General features: G+C 35.7%; 2 protein-coding genes across 5 annotated transcripts; one reads left to right on the forward strand and one right to left on the reverse strand.

Moving 5' to 3' along the window:
• The first annotated feature begins 1577 nt into the window (after positions 1-1577).
• Positions 1578-9729, forward strand: LOC107041648 (CUE domain-containing protein 2-A). Of its 4 annotated transcripts, none has more exons than XM_015262289.2 (5): positions 1578-1606; positions 2223-2374; positions 2505-2841; positions 4827-5006; positions 6405-9729. In XM_015262289.2, the coding sequence occupies exons 2-5, from the start codon at positions 2259-2261 to the stop codon at positions 6663-6665; spliced, it is 894 nt and encodes a 297-aa protein (XP_015117775.1). In that variant the 5' UTR covers positions 1578-1606; positions 2223-2258; the 3' UTR covers positions 6666-9729. The 4 variants fall into 4 exon arrangements, with proteins under 4 accessions (XP_015117775.1, XP_015117772.1, XP_015117774.1 ...); XM_015262286.2 differs by lacking the exon at positions 1578-1606 and adding an exon at positions 1630-1830; XM_015262288.2 differs by lacking the exon at positions 1578-1606 and adding an exon at positions 1894-2115.
• LOC107041646 (chromatin-remodeling complex ATPase chain Iswi) lies at positions 9711-13389 on the reverse strand. The gene has a single exon (XM_015262284.2). The coding sequence runs from the start codon at positions 13329-13331 to the stop codon at positions 10161-10163; it is 3171 nt and encodes a 1056-aa protein (XP_015117770.1). The 5' UTR covers positions 13332-13389; the 3' UTR covers positions 9711-10160.
• Between the last annotated feature and the right edge of the window lie 2887 nt (positions 13390-16276).

Here is a 16276-nt window from a genome sequence, read left to right on the forward strand (position 1 = left end):
AATTCGATTTTTTCATACAACTTATTTCATTGAGATATTTCCTATAAAATTTCATTGGCTCAAATTTTCTAAGTTTCTTTCATTCCAATTTTTATTTTCATTTTATTAAGAAAATCAAACCAAAAAAATAGAAAATTTGACCCGGGGAAATTCTATAGAAAATATCTCGATAGAATAAGTTGTATAGAAAAATCGAATTCTAATATAATCGAATTTGGAGAATTGGAGAATTTCTATTGACATTTTTATAGAATATTTTCTATTGAACATTTCAATAGAATCGGCCAAAAACTATAATAGAAAGTACAAAAAAAATCCAATAGGATTGTCTAACGAATTTGTTAGGTTGTTCTATGAAATTTGTTTTTACGTGCAGGTGCGTAACAATTTGGGGGCCATTTGAAAAGTTCGTCAAATATTCGGGAGTTTTTCGGCCAATTCACGAACTATTGGCGCCAGGTGGCCACCCACTTTTTAATGAATCAGACAAGGATAGCCTATCTGACCTAGAGATGCTAAATGACCGCCATTTTTAAGATCGCGTCATATAACCAAAAAATGGTTAGTGACGGTTATGTGACGCACAAATTTTCTAACTAAACATGATGGTCACAAATAATTTGGAAGATTCGCGATCGCAACGTAGGGAGCCAAGTGGTCTCTAAACTAACTAATTTTGGGGGCCAACCAATGAGGTCAAGGAGAATCTAGTAATCTCATTGGTTGAGCCCTACCATTGGTTCCCTCCGAGGAATACCATTGGTTGTACTTCAAGAGTAGTTAGTTTAGTGTCCATTTGGTGGTTCTCACATCTACGCTGCGATCGCGAATTGCGAGGCTATACCAAGTTGAAATTTTTAATTACTCTCAACCCCCGCAGACGGGGGTGAACTTGCGAATTGTTGTCAAAACTTTAACATAAATGCATAATGACGGTCATAACTAATTTCTAATTTGTGACGGTCATAAATTTTAAAAAATAGTTTCAGATGATACAAAATGAATTCCAATAAAAATTGATAATAAAAAAATGATGTTGCATCTATATAAATGAAAAATGACTCATATTTTTTCGGAAAATTGTGAGACTCATAAATGTCTTGTCATATGACGCATGATTTGCATCTCTAGCCGTAACTAATTTCTAATTTGTGAAGATCATAAATTTAAAAAAAAAATAGATCTATGTATATAAAAAATGTCCGTGATTTCTTTTTCAAAATGCGCATTATAGGCCAATACAGCATGAATTCAAATAAAAATTGATAAAGGAAAAAAGAAGTTGCATTTATATCGATGAAAAATGACTGATTTTTCCTTGACAAATTGCGATGGTCATAAAATGGCGGCGGGGGGGGCAGTGACAACCGTCATTGGCGGTTATTTACGGTCATATAACGGGTCATGTGACGCATTTGCACTTCTAAGCTGACAACCATCTTTGTTCAATGCTTTTGTCAAATGGAGTGGGTAACACCCTGCTGTCATCTGTTTCAGTTTTGCAAAAACTTCCTTATTAGAGGCTCTGCGGCTTGCGGCTAGATTCACTCACCTACGAAACGGGGTAGGTTATGTCAAAACAATTGTGCCGCAAGGCAGCGCTTAGGTAGAATTTGCACTCTCTCTTCTTCCTCTCTTTCTTCCTCTCATTGAATTAAATGGGCGGCATTTCTAGGGGAGATAAAGATTGAGAATCCCTTTCATATCCCTACTCCAAGTTGACCTGTCAAATTATCGAACGATTGTTTGTATTCTAAAAATTGATATTTTTAATTCGTCAACCAATCAGTCTTCGATCTTCAAATCAATCATTAGAACTACTATCACAAGGTGTGTTGTGTACATTAAGATTGATATACATCTTGTTTGGGGTGGAACGAGGATGCCCTTCCATCCAGTGCGAATGTAATTTCGGACATTGTTGGCCCTTTTTTCCTACAGCACCGGTGCTTAGACTCCACCTCCTATTCACAATAAATTGCCAATTATTTGCATGCTTGATTGAATGGGATGTTGAGAAAAGCAATTCATGCACTAAAGTTCGTGCTCTCGAGCGAAATCAAAGCAGTGAAAATATATTGATTGAAAAAGGTGTTTGGGGTAAACTAGCATGAGGTGTCTCACTTCATTTTTTATGTTTTGCTCAACCTCGTGTTGAATTTAGTGTTTTGTTGTTGATTGCTAATTTTTTCCATTTGCTTTTTCTCCTATTTCTTGATCAGAAGGGGCAGTTTAAAGAAATTGAGATCTTGCAATTGATGACATTGGGGATTGCCTGGAGAATCATGGAGCAGACTATGAATGAGAAAGAGGAGCTTGTAAAAAAATCTCTATTTAGCTTCGTAAGGAAGCAAGTACCTACTGCACAATTAAGGTGACGTAAAATTCAATTGACATTGCTGCACTCATTCTTCTCCCAATTTTTGTATGAGTGTTGTTGGAGGCTAAATAAAACAACAAATGTAGAAGAAATCTCCATAATAAAAAATATGTTCATTCTACAGTTTAATCGATGACATAGTTCTCTCCTACGTTGTGTCAATGGTAGAAGAGAGTGCGTTGGAGGAGGATTTGGATGTTGAAGGGCTCTGTGAGATGGTTTCAGCTTGTCTCCCTGAATTTTCAACCATCGAAAAGGATGCTGTATCCAAATGGTTGTTGGATGTAGAGAGTGAACTACGACAAGATACAAAAGGCTCCAGCGATTGCCAATCCCATGATCCACTGGGTCAACTGAGCCTGGCTGCACTCTTACCCCCAGATTCACAGAGGATGCGAGTTCATCACGTTTGTGAAACCAGTGATGCTGGTAGTGATTCCAGTGGAGAATATTTCACTGAGGTAACTTCATTATTTGTCTGGATACCCCAGATTTTTTTTGCCATTGGATTCAGTATATTTTTGCTTCCGGATGGAAGCTTTGTAATCGCTCAAATTAAAATTTTCAATTCTTTGTGTTAGGGCAACTAAATATGGTCTAAAAAGTCCGAATATGCTTTTTTCGTCATTTTTTTCTCGACATTTTCTTATAAGTAGGGCCGGAGACTCCATTCAACAAAAAGTCTGATAACAAAATTGCTAGGCAACTATGCATGGGTTGCTTAGTAATTTTGTTACCACGCCTTTTACTGAATGAATTCGCCGGTCTTACTTGTAATGGATCAATAAAATTCAATCAATTTTTTCATGAATATAGACTTTAATAAGCTCTATTCATTGACACCAATTAAAATTTAATTTTCCATACACATTCAAAAAAATTGATATTTTTCCAAAAATCGATTTTTCAACGATCACTTACAAAATTGTGATCAAAATGAAATTAGTCATGGCGCAAAAAATTGATAACAAAACCCTTTTGATTATATCAGAGTATGATGGGGGTCGCACAATTCGTTGTTCAATTACAGCGCATTGTTTATGCGATTTGAAAGAGAAAATTGCTTTTTTCATCATTACCGAAACTATCATCTGTTGATAGTAATTAAATCAGGGCTTGAAAAGTATATTTCAATGTTTTCTTAACCAAGTTGAAAAATAATGAGAACAGCATCATTGTTGCTTATCAAATTACACAATACCGTCATGAGCTTTTTATATCAAAATCTCAGTCTCTATTAAAGTCCGGTACGAGTCTATTATGTTAAATATTTATTCACATTGATTCATGGTCTCGACTAACTTCTGACAGAACCTGTGTGAAACTCTGGCTAAATCCTGATTAAATCCCGGCTATTCACTGATTAAATCTTAATTGAACCCTGATTAAACTCGGACGGAAAACGAATTCGACCCTTGAGAGGGGCTGAATGTATAATTATTTGACAGAACGAAATAATACGCAAAATTTTGATGACATTTCAATTGATGATAGTACCACGACATGAAAAATTAGAAGGAGCGAATAAAAGAGTAAAATAAGGATTGAAAAAAAAGAGAATCCATTCGGAAGCAAATCGTTAATTTATTAGCAACAATTACTATCCTCATTTATTTTAAAAAATGCCATTGTCCACTTGTTTCACATTGCTTCCTATTATCATTCTCATTTTTGGAGCCCGTATCCATGACAAAATGAGTTTTTGCTATACCTAGTTGAAAAGTTGACTTATCGGAGCGGATTACTATGCATAAAGTATTTGTTTTCCACACGACGTGCGTGAAGTTCAAGGTCATGTGTAAAGTAAATTCTCGTGCGTAAAGCTTCACCAAAATACTTTACCCCCACTGCACTCTCGAAAAGTGAACTCGGCAAGTATAACGAAAAATAGATTACACAAGTGTTATTCGACACTTGCGTGCGAAGAAGTGAAACTTTACGTACTAGTAACACAATATACTATTATTTAATTTGGTCAAAGCTATTGCAACTAATTTGTTCCTATTATAAAAAATGCCTCCTCATTATATAAAGAAATTGCAGCATTTTTCTCGAACATGCAAAAATTAGATTTTCGAAAAATGAATAAACATCCTGGTTATGTTATTCGACTGTGACATAAATATGGGTGATAATAATAATCAGCCTTGCGGTCACGTAAACGAACTATTCCGATCTTGCTGTTAATAATATAAATATTTCGACCGCTGCGCAGGTCCTCTTCAAGGCTGCAGCAATATTGTACAATCAAAGAATCGAAAAATAGAAAATTAGAAAATTATGCAATAGTGTTAAGGAGAGTACATAAGCATACCAATAATTCATCAGTTTAACACCTGGCATAAATCATACTCATTACTATAATCATAACTCATTTCATCCTATTGCTAACTTTCCACCGAAAAGACAATTCATGGAACTATTTGCTCCTACATTTCTCCCATAGCAACAGGAAGCTTCTTGGCACGAGATTTCCCTCCTCCAGGAGATGTTTCCAGCTGCAAGTCCCGCTGAAATACGTCATTGCCTGGCAATCGCTGATGGTGATATTACTAAAGCTGCTCAACTTGCACTCCACAGACAAGAAGCTGGCCAGAGTATTACCAGCAACCTCACTTATTTAACGGTAAGTTTGTTGCAGGGAAAGCCCTGAAACAGATTCAAAATGAAACATCCTGCAATTGCTCTATGATTATCATAAAGGGTAAACAGATTTCAACTTGTTGTTGAATATTCTATAAATAAAATGAAAATTGTACTAATTATTTCACTTTTCAATAATATAACTTGTGTATAATCATGTGATCAATTATTTTTTCTATGATCGACATTTAATAACTAAAAAAATATTCCAGCTCAGTCGTCCAGAAATTAGGGGTTTCGGCTGCATTAAACTCTTTCTTAATTCAATTATTCTTTGTTTTGTTATTTTCACTTCAAATTTTTTTTCTGCTAATTAAAACATTCTTGGAGGTGTGAAAGCCATCAATCCTCTAAATTCGAATTTTTCTTAAACGTCCAGCAATTGTCCTGTTCATCCTACCCATGGCGAAAGAAACAAAAATGCTAATTGCTCCATTGAAAATGTGGAAATCTATTCCAAACTTGAAAGCACTATATTAATAAGTTATCAACACAAAAAAAAACTCTCTAGTTTCGAAACTCAATCAAGTGACTGATTTTTAGAAACTCATTCTTAAACAAGAAGCATTGTACTAATACCGAAAAAAAATTGCTTTTTTTCACAGATTTAGGCGAATAGGTAACAAACCGTTGAGGTGATCGTTTTCATAAACTAATAAGTTTTAAATTATATAAAGACGCATCAATTGAGAAAAAAAGTTGAATTGGTGCATTTGTTCAGGGGAAATCGTTGGATAAAATTTCATTCACACACATACGCGCATACACACACAGCATGTCATCAAAAACGTTTCAGAATGATTCTACACGCCATAAAACGTGAAAAAACCATTACAATAACTTCCTCCTTCTTAGTCGGCAAGTGCGAGGGGCCATTCATTTGGAAATCCGATGACACAGTGATTACTGATTTCACGTGATTTCATGGAGATTTCCATGATTTCATGTTATTGCCTGGGATTTTTTGGTGATTTCACAATTTCAGACGATTTCAAGTGTTTTCAAATTTTCGATTTCATCTCTTTCGCTGCGGAGGGGGGAATGGAGTAGGAGGGAATGAAGATAGAACCCAGAGGAAGAGAAATGCACCATATTAATGCAAGAAGGCTCAAGCATGAGCGTGACGAGGGGGTAAATGTAGATGATCTCAAATTGACTAATCGTTTACAGTGCCGAGTATTGCTTAGAAGTATCAATGAGAAAGTGGTGTCAATCATTATTTTTCTTACAAATGATCTTCCTTCACAAACAACATAACTTACCAGAGAATCTTCCCATTTCGATAGGGTTTTTCAATGATTTCTTGAATTGGACGTGGATTTTCCAAACGATCCCTTTCCAAATTCTTTATACTAATGATTTCTCCGACATTTTTGTGCAGCCAAACAGACGTGCAAAGGCTAGTGTCAACGATGATGAACTGAAATCCCGAATAATTGCCCGCTACAGCTACGTCGATCGTGACGATGACTCTCGTGAACATCGTCCAGTCACCCCAAAGCGTGAGCCAAAAAAACTAGTTCGCTATTTGGATAACAAAATTGTAAGTGTCAAGGGGGAACGATATACTGAGATAAGACGCGGTGGAGAGGATGAGGATGGTAACGAGGGGGGCAGAAAGCGGAATCACTGCCGCCCGTAACCAGTAACCCTGCCTCCACCCCCTGATCCACCCCCTTGGAGGCATATCTGATTCTTAATGTTTTTTCTCCCGCGTATGACGCAGGTTCTCTCGTTATTTTTTTTGCACTGCAACCGATGAGATTGATTTTTTGAGTTCATGCGTTCAGAAAGAAACTGTAAGTTACTGATTTACATTTTTCAATTTGCACATTCGATGAATTTAATGTTCTGGAAAGTGGAAAATAGTCTGATCAGAATTGTTTTCCGTGAAAACGAAAAGGGAGGCAAGAGTTCTGATATTGAAATTTTCTCATGATCAGTCAATTTCGGTGCAAATCCTCTGGATTTTTTTTTAATACGGTTCATTTCGTTGAATACATGGCCAGATCATTGAACGAAATATTCAGGGAAAACTCCACTGAAATATGATTATCATCAACAAGCGCAGCGAAAATGCCACTGATTTGGTGAAATCAAAGCAAAGAATTATAAAGTGAGCTGTGTATAAGCAACTGTAGACGAACGATTGTGAAAATCGATGGAAAATCAATCATCATAACATCTCGTTTGAGAGGATCAGCATGAAAGTGGACTGGTTAGTGCAGCTTTTGCTTTTCACATCACATGATTTTGTATTTTTTTTTCGTCATGATATTTTCTCTTTTTTGACTGATATTGTGCATAGACTTTTGTACGTTATAGTTTTTCTAAGATTTTATTTTGTTTGGTTTTGCAAGAATAAACCCCTCACATTTTTATGCACATCAGTCTGCTCCATACCGTTTTAGTATTCTCATGGACTCTCATCCATAAAATATCTTGAATGGTTCTTACAATGTATGTAAATTTTTTGAGAAGATTTTTCTCTGTAATAATCGGAAGGTGGAAGCTTCATCGGATAGTTTTTAGGAGTGTGTCCAATTTAGGTGAACTCACCAGAAATTTTCATCAAGATATTGAATCCAATTTTTGTAAGCATGTGTTCAAGCATTATCCACAATATTTTGTCGATTTTCTCTCTTTTGCAGATAATCAAGAATAAAAATGATTATTAATTGCATAATAATACGATACAAAATCACTATTGTCATTAAAAGGCGGTTGATAATAACGCAGAATTATCATGTTAATGAAGGCAACATGCAAATTTTCTTCTGCGATATCGTTTCTCGTAACTTGAATATTAGTCAATAAGTGCGATCAATCACTTCGTATTCTTCAACACCGACGGAATATTTTCTCGATAAAATAGTTCATTGCATAGAATGGAGTCCTTTGTGGCCTTGTCTACAGATCGTGTAAGCCCTACATTTAAGGTTGTATTGCCCACTTTTCGCCAATTTTTTCTACATTTTTAGGAAATTTATTGGTCGGATTGATGCGCAAAAATATATCGTTTTACGTTTTATCATTCATAATTTCAGTAAAATTTTGTGCATTTCCGACAAGTTTAGGAAAAAGCAGAAATGTCTGCACCATGATGAAACTTACTTAGTCTTCAAGTGCTGTAAAAAGCAAAAATGGTTAACTTATCGTGCGTAATTCGCAGTGTTCAATTTGACCATGTGTTTATTTTTCTTCAATTTCACACACTCAAATTATACTTGTCGAATTGCACATAATAAATTAAACATTTACAAATTTGAAATCTACAATTTGGATTTCAGATTGCATAATATATCATTTGATTGGTACATTTCCATTAGGAGAATTTTATATGTGTATCGTGTAATTGGAATGTGAGGATTGCCATTTTTGTAGACAAGATCTCAGTGCAAAACATCCCAGGCGACAAAAAATGAAGGGAAATGTGTGTGATTGGTCCTTTCGTCGAGAAAATGCTGTTTTGGTGTTGAAATATACCAATCACTTAGCGAAATTATTACTTTTTTTACGCCATATTATTTAACAGTATTACTATTGTTATAATGGTTGATTATAAAACATTCTTGACTACTATTGGGTATCCTCAGAATGTGAGGGAAGCGGATGCAAGAAAAATTATTACACTATTTGGAAATAATAGCCACCATTTATTGGCGGCTGCTATCCGTTTTTTTTATACACTATGAACAATTCTATGTTCCTGAAATTTTTTTTTAAAGTAAAGTGAGAATTTCCCTGCAACTATGTTTTTAACATGTCGAAATGGGAAATTGCCAATTTTATTTCGTTCATGTCTATCTGATTCATTGAATCTCTATTATATGAGTATATTAATATAATTCGTTTTGTATTTCATTTCTTCACACGAAAAACTAGAAGAAGCTATAAAATAAAAAAAACATATTAGCATTTGCCAGGTGTGTAGAACTAATTCGAAATCATTAGAAGTCTTCACGTAGTGAGCAGTGATATTCTTTAGGATTAAAAAAAAAATAACTAGATGTTTCACAGTGGGCCGGTCCTTGCCGTAGACGTAGATATAAAGAATTAAAAACTGATTAGAAATTATCATAAATAATAAATACTATTATATTATATGTACAATTATGAAGGAAAGAGTGACAAAAAATACCTAAATCATGGAAAATTAGGTATAATTGATTAGAAGAGAAATGTTGAAAAAGTATAAGGAGAAAAAAACACAAGAGAAAACGTTTTTTATAATTGAGCAACTAAGGCTTTGGAAAAATGATCAAATATTTCATTGCACTAAGTTTTTCTGCGATTATGAGAGATCTCAACTGCTTCGACTGTTCCCTGTATTGACATTTACATATATATATATAGATATATATATATATATACAGTGATTGTACCTTTATTATAATGATTACCGTAAATGTAGCAGTAGATGAGAATGATTGTAAACCACAAAGAGAAACGAGAAAAATTACAATTCTGATGATAAAATTTGCAAATTGTAATTATTCTAAGCCAATAATGTGTACAGAATGTATCGAGCATTTCGATTTTCTGGTATAATATGAACAAAAAATAAATGTAAAAAACATTGTAATTCTTTTCCATTAAAAGTTTTTCTTAATGATTGTGACAAAAAACTGTATTTCTGTCGGCTGTAATTTTTTTTTATTTTCTGAGAGCCATGAATGATTTAAAGATTTAATAAAAATAATAAAAACATATATACGACAAACTTTTACTCAATTTTATTCGCTGATTTATTCATCTCCGTTGAAAACTTACAAATAAACATGTTCGAATTTGATTAAATCGGTGTAGTCCATTTCGTTGACCTCTGGGTCATCCGAGAATTATAAATAATATTAATACCTTCTACAATCTTGAATGAGACAATCATAATTGAATTAATTTTGGGAGATTTTCTAAGGAATTGGAGAGGAAAAATTCACACACAATTGTGAGCTTAAATTAATGAAGAGAAACAATGGTTCAAAGCTTGGCGATATTACATGTATTAATCTCGGAGAAAACTAAATGATGATGTAAAAATGATAGAAAAATTCCAGTCTGTGCATAATGAAAAAGATAGGAAAGAATATTATTCTTGAGAGATAAAAAAAAAGGGTGAATGTTCAAATGAGTAATTTCACTTCTTCTTTTTCCTCGGTTTGTCCTGTGGTGCTGGTAGATTCTCTTGCTTCCTCTTACTAGTGGGTTTAGCGCCAACGTTACCACCTTTTTTCCTCCTCTCTTGCCTCTCCCTCTCCTCCAACTCTTGATTCTCCCTCTCGATAAGTGTAATCAGAGTATTACATCTGCGTTGTAATTCAAGTGCAGTTCTGGATTTGACGAACCAATCAAATCTGAATTGTGGGGCAGATCTGACCGTGGCTCTAAGTTCCTCGTACACATTTTCCTTGTCGAAGCCAAGTTTATGGAGCATGCAAACCAAGAATCTGTCCTCCTCCTCTGTATAATTTTTACCCTTGTTAGTACCATATGCTATTCTGAGTTGATGGAAAGGTGCCCTGTATCTTGCCATCTTCGCATCAAGTGCTTTCTTGATACCAGCGCGTCTCTGAATTTTGGCCTCACCTCGTTCAATCTGTGCCATAACTCTGTCAATGTCCTGAAGCTCATGGCAACGTTCCCAGAAGACAGCAGAATACTCCATAACTTCTTCAGGTGTTTTCCCCTCGACTTCCTTGGCAATATTCTCAATATCATCCCTTCCATATTTCTCATTTGCTTTGATAAATTGATTGAAATCTCGTTTTGTCCAGTTTGTAAATCCCTGAGTCAGCAGTTTTTCCTTCTCAGTAACTTCCTCATCAGAAAGTGGCTGAGCATCATCAATCTTCCTCTGTTCTTCTTTCTGGACTCGTGCAGCCTCTGAACCCAATTCAGGATTTTTTGGAACTTTGTAACCGACAGTCTGACGGAAATAATAAATCTCCTGATCTAAAAGTTCGAAGAGTCTAGGTGGAAAGAACTGAAAGTCTTGAACAATGGGCTGCTTGGGTGGTCTTGGTGCCTTTGGTGCTTTTGGTTCAGATACCCTAAGAGCTTCCCTAAAATACGCATCGACAGCGTAATTAGCTTTTCTCTCACGTTTCGGTGGCTCAATCCAGTTACCAATCCCCAGTATCTTCTGCTTCTCACGATAATCCTCCCCCTCAAACTGGTAGACCGAGTCTGTTGGTGCATCAACAGTGAAATTCCTCAACGAAGACTCACCCAGGCTCTCCAGTTTCTGCTTCATTTCCTTCGTCTTCAGTTCACCTTTCTCGAGAATAGTATCAATGTCCTCATCAGTTATCGCACTGTCTTTCGATGCAAATACTGCATTGGCTCCATGTCTAATCATATTCAACATCTCATCCTTGTTCAATGCCGTTTGTTTAGCATCAACAAGTCGACCTTGCTGGATTACCAATTTATCGAGTCTCAATTTAACCTCAGCACGTTCAACGATTTTCTCTTCAACAGTATTTTCCGTAATAAATCTGAAAACACGTACTTGCTTCTGTTGTCCAATTCTGTGTGCTCGGTCCATAGCTTGAAGATCCATCTGTGGATTCCAATCGGAATCATAAATGATAACTACGTCAGCTGTTGCTAAATTAATACCAAGACCACCAGCACGTGTTGACAGCATAAAAATGAATTTCTCGCTGTTTGGAGCATTGTATTCGTTGATTTGACGCTGACGATCCTCGTGGGCTGTGTTACCATCTAGACGACAGTATTGGAAGTTCCTCCAGTGACAGTAATCCTCCAAAATGTCCAACATCCTCGTCATCTGGCTGAATATCAATACTCTGGACTCTTGCTGCTGTAATTTGGGTAATAATTTATCGAGAATAACCATTTTACCACAGTTGTAAACCAGATGCTCATCAGTGGTGTAAGGTGGACCTGGCTCAGCTCCATCAAAGAGGTATGGATGATTACAACATTTACGTAGCTGCATCAGAATATTTTGAAGTCTCATCTTCTCGATTTTACCAGCACCATTGACAATATCAATGTCTTTCATGAGGACTTTAGTGTACCATTCTCTCTGCATTTTGCTCAATCCAATGTACACCTTGATTTCCTTCTTCGGTTTGAGACCCTTTTCCACTTCAGCCTTCAAACGTCTCAGCAGAAAAGGTCTTAAAACTGCATGCAAACGCTCGACAAGTTGATTATCTCCCAGGAAACTGTTGGTATTGAACCAGGAGTCGAAATCATCAGAGCTGTTGAAAACATCTGGCAGTAAAAAATTCAGAAGGGCCCAAAGTTCATGCAGGTTATTTTGCAGTGGTGTACCAGTCAATAATAAACGATTAGCTGTTTTGAATTCACGTAAAATCTCAGACAGCTTTGATTTTTCATTCTTGATCCTGTGGGCCTCGTCAATCACCATGTATCTCCAGTTAAATTTTTTGAATACGGATTTTTCTTTGATAACCATCTCGTAAGATGTCACACACACGTCCCACTCACCTGGCATCATAACGTCTCTGATGAATGTGTTCCTGGTTTCGGCATCACCAATCAGACAAACAGCACGCAATGATGGACACCATTTTTTAAATTCATTCATCCAATTTGCCAATGTGGACTTTGGTACAATGACAATGTGGGGCCCTGGGATGCTCCGAAAGTTTTTCATGTAGCCGAGGAGTGAAATTGTTTGTAGCGTCTTACCAAGACCCATCTCGTCTGCTAGAATACCGTTGATGCCATTCTCATACAGTGATATCATCCAATTCAATCCCCGAATTTGATAGTCACGCAATTCACCGGATTTAATGTAGTGAGGAGAGGCTTCAAAACGCGTTATTGGCGCTACACTTGTATTACTTTCAGCCAAAAGTTCCTCGTCCTCCTCCTGCTCGGTTTTCCTGTGTCTGTGATCACTCGCATTGTCTGACGGTTTGAGGTTGGCTTCGGGTTGAACTTTCCTCGGACGTCCTGGACGTACTTTCAGCGGACTGCCAGCTTTGTCCTTTTGGTTGTTGGTCATAAAATGAGAAAATATCTCGGTCTGTTTGAGGAGATAATCAAAACGCTTTGACCGATCAGTCTCCAATTTTGTCTCAAAATCACCGCCACGCGATGATGATGTTCCTGCTGATGACTCGTTTGAGTTCTCTCCATTGTCACCGGGCTCACCTCCTTCCTCCGATTTCGACATTTTCACGATTTCACGTGGTTTTTTTACTCGATACTCAACTTCTCGAGTTTTAGAATGCAGTCTTTTTATTTTGTCAATTGAAATTTCGCCGTGTTTTTGTGTATGAGTACCGGGCACACAAACGTTACGCATACAATAGTATGCCAAATGACGCCATTTTGGATTTAAATCCCTCCAAAAGCCGCATCATCGCGAGCGAGAGAGAGAGTGGCGCGCGCGCGATTCGACTCTGACGACCTCAACTGCTTATATGTAGGCGTCGGGTTTGCACGCATGCGTCGATTTTTTTTATTCACTTCCTTCTCCGCAGCTAAGTTTGAACACAAACTTTGCATTGAGCTTGTGGTATCAAATTTCTTTTCTTCAATCTTTTTCTATGAGAGAAGAAAAAAACTCTGTAAAAGAAACTGTAAAGAAAATATCTTAAAAGAATAAGCTGTGTTGGGAGATGAATTTCTATGCATTTTTTCTATAAAATAGGGGCGAGTGAGGCAAAATGAAACAGTCGAAAAATGGCTGTTTAACACAATTCAAGAAAAAACAATTTTTTTTTGTTAATTTTTTTATCAAATTTTTTTTATTCTTGGGAGTACTAATGAAAATAATCATTTTCCATTCAGTAGAATGGAAAATTATTGAGAAGTTTTGGCCGGAGAAAATTTTGTCAATGGACTAATTGAGAACGAAATCTAAAACAGCAAAATCTAAAGTCCAGAGCAAGGCCTAGGGGGAGACTCAGAGGGGGAAAAAGGACAAGTGATGCTGATTTTCAATCAAATGAAAAAAGAAAAGTGTAATCGGCCTAATCTAATCAACTGAATTATAAGACGAATAGAAAATTATTATTCTCATCAGTACTCCCAAATAATAAAAACAGTTGATAAAAAGAAATATTCAACGAAACAAATTTTTTTGGGTAAATTGCGTCAAACAGTCCTTTTTCGGCTGTTTCATTTTGCCCCACCCTCCCCTGCTTTCTATTAAACATTGCGCTGAGAGAAAAACAGCCGAGTTCTCAAACAAGCCTTACTTGTACCAAAAAAATCGTTTTGTTATTTGTTATTTATTTATTAGAGACCCAACAGCCTAGGCCAATTACAGGGTCAAATCATTTTACATCATAATCGCATAGAAACAAATATACACATATTTACAAACAATATCAGTTGAGGAAGATGGTGGTAGATCAAAATAAATGGCATATAAACACTATTTTACGTTTCTCTGAGGGATTTGACGAAGCTATGCGCTTTAATTGCAATTGAGGATAGAGGGGTCGTTAGAATATCAATGGAGTCATCACAGAAATCAATAAACTTATTCACAGAATCACACGCATACCGTAGAGGCGAAACAACACTGCCTCTCGATTCTGTTTTATTAAAAATTATCAAAGAAAGATTTTTTTGTGCCAAACATGCGAAGCGTGCGTTTAGATTGAAAATTTTTATTGCAGAAATAGATTTAGTCTTAAAAAAAAAATATTATTCTCTATGCAAGCAAGAAATGTAATGCAAATGTATGAAACGAGGGATAGTAGTTTATCGTTTCGACTATTCAATAATCACAGACAAAAGAGAATTATTAAATGAAATAACAACATGATATGACAGCAATCTTAGGGAAAAACTATTTCTTGATAAACTTTCCTCTATAAAGGTATCACGTCATATAATCCTTGTAAAAATGATCCGCAACAATTTAATCCTGCAAAATGATCCTACTCAAATTAAGGATGTTCGACACCCTTTTAGCCAAAATTGACGTTGTTTTCATTTTTCTGGCAAATTATCGATGGGAGTGACGTGAAAAAATATAACGATTTTGTGGATTGTCATTCTTTAATGGCTCACGAAGTTGCGTAGTGGTGCGATAATTTTCATGCGTTTTTTATACAGTTTTGTGATTCTTTTTAAAAGTTTAGAGAAAACGCAGGAAAATGTTCGCACCATCTTAAAATTTCGTCAGTCATTAAATAATGACAAAACGCAAAAACGTTATATTTTTTCACGTCAATTCCATCATAAGTTTGCCAGAAAAATTAAAAAAACGTGAATTTTGGCAGAACGGGTGTAGAACATCCTTAATCCTGATGCAATATAATCCTGAACAAAATGATCCTGGATGATTTGATCCTGAGATTTTTTTTAACGATTATATTGCTATCAATTTAAAAAAATAATGATAACTCTGTGCTAAATATTTTGAATTTCCGCTTTCACTTGAAGGAAATTATAATTATTAAATGACTGCAATTTGTTGAGTATTTTACGTCGCATTCTTTTTTCCATTTTTTCTGATTTTTTTGCGTACAATTTTGTTACTAATTTTTTTGCACTGGAATTATTTGTATAGGATTTTTTTTCAGGATTAAATTGCTTAGGATCAGTTTTTAAGGATTTTTTGACTAGGACTAATTTGTTCAGGAATAATCCTTGGAGTTTTTTTCATTTGATTTTTCTTTTCTTCTCTTTAAGCTAATTTAAGCTAAGAAAATTCTATAGAAAATATTTCAATAGAATAAGTATTATAGAAAAATCGAATTCTTTTGACTTTTTCTATAGAATATTGTCTATTGAACACTTCAATAAAATCGCTCAAAAACTAAGAGAAAGTTTAATGTAAATCCAATAGAATTGTCTAACGAATTCGCTAGGTTTTTCTAATAAATTTTTTCACCCGTGAATGCTTCCATTCGGAAGCACAATAAAGAAATACTATTTTTGTAATACCTGCCTCAAAAGTTCACTTTTCGAAATCGTTTAGTGTGTGTAAAGTGATTTTTTTACGCACAACGTGCACAAAAGCAACCACTTTACCCCCACTACGGTTCCGAACAGTGAACTCGACAGGTATTACAAAAAATAGGATGTGTTACGCGTGCGTGCGAAAAAGTGGTTCTTTACGCACTTGTAACACAATATACTATTCTTTCATCGAAAGGAAAGGAAGGCAAATGATTTAGCGGAGATCCCCGGGATACCCCTCACATTACGTGATTTTTGTTGATCGGGTCTATTAACCAAGTTTGGAATGAGAGGAAGAGGAAAAAGTTTTCTTCAACCCTCTTTTGATTA

Source organism: Diachasma alloeum, unplaced genomic scaffold (genome assembly GCF_001412515.2).
Source record: "Diachasma alloeum isolate Michigan unplaced genomic scaffold, Dall2.0 Dall_scaffold_00370, whole genome shotgun sequence".
NCBI lineage: Eukaryota > Metazoa > Arthropoda > Insecta > Hymenoptera > Braconidae > Diachasma > Diachasma alloeum.

Bases quoted from the DNA above. Each gene is read 5' to 3' on its own strand.
- LOC107041646 (XM_015262284.2), bottom strand. From the start codon at position 13,331: ATGCGTAACGTTTGTGTGCCCGGTACTCATACACAAAAACACGGCGAA.
- LOC107041648 (XM_015262289.2), top strand. From the start codon at position 2,259: ATGACATTGGGGATTGCCTGGAGAATCATGGAGCAGACTATGAATGAG. The intron at 2,375-2,504 runs GTGACGTAAAAT...TTCATTCTACAG, and splicing joins GTACCTACTGCACAATTAAG to TTTAATCGATGACATAGTTC. The intron at 2,842-4,826 runs GTAACTTCATTA...TTTCTCCCATAG, and splicing joins GTGGAGAATATTTCACTGAG to CAACAGGAAGCTTCTTGGCA.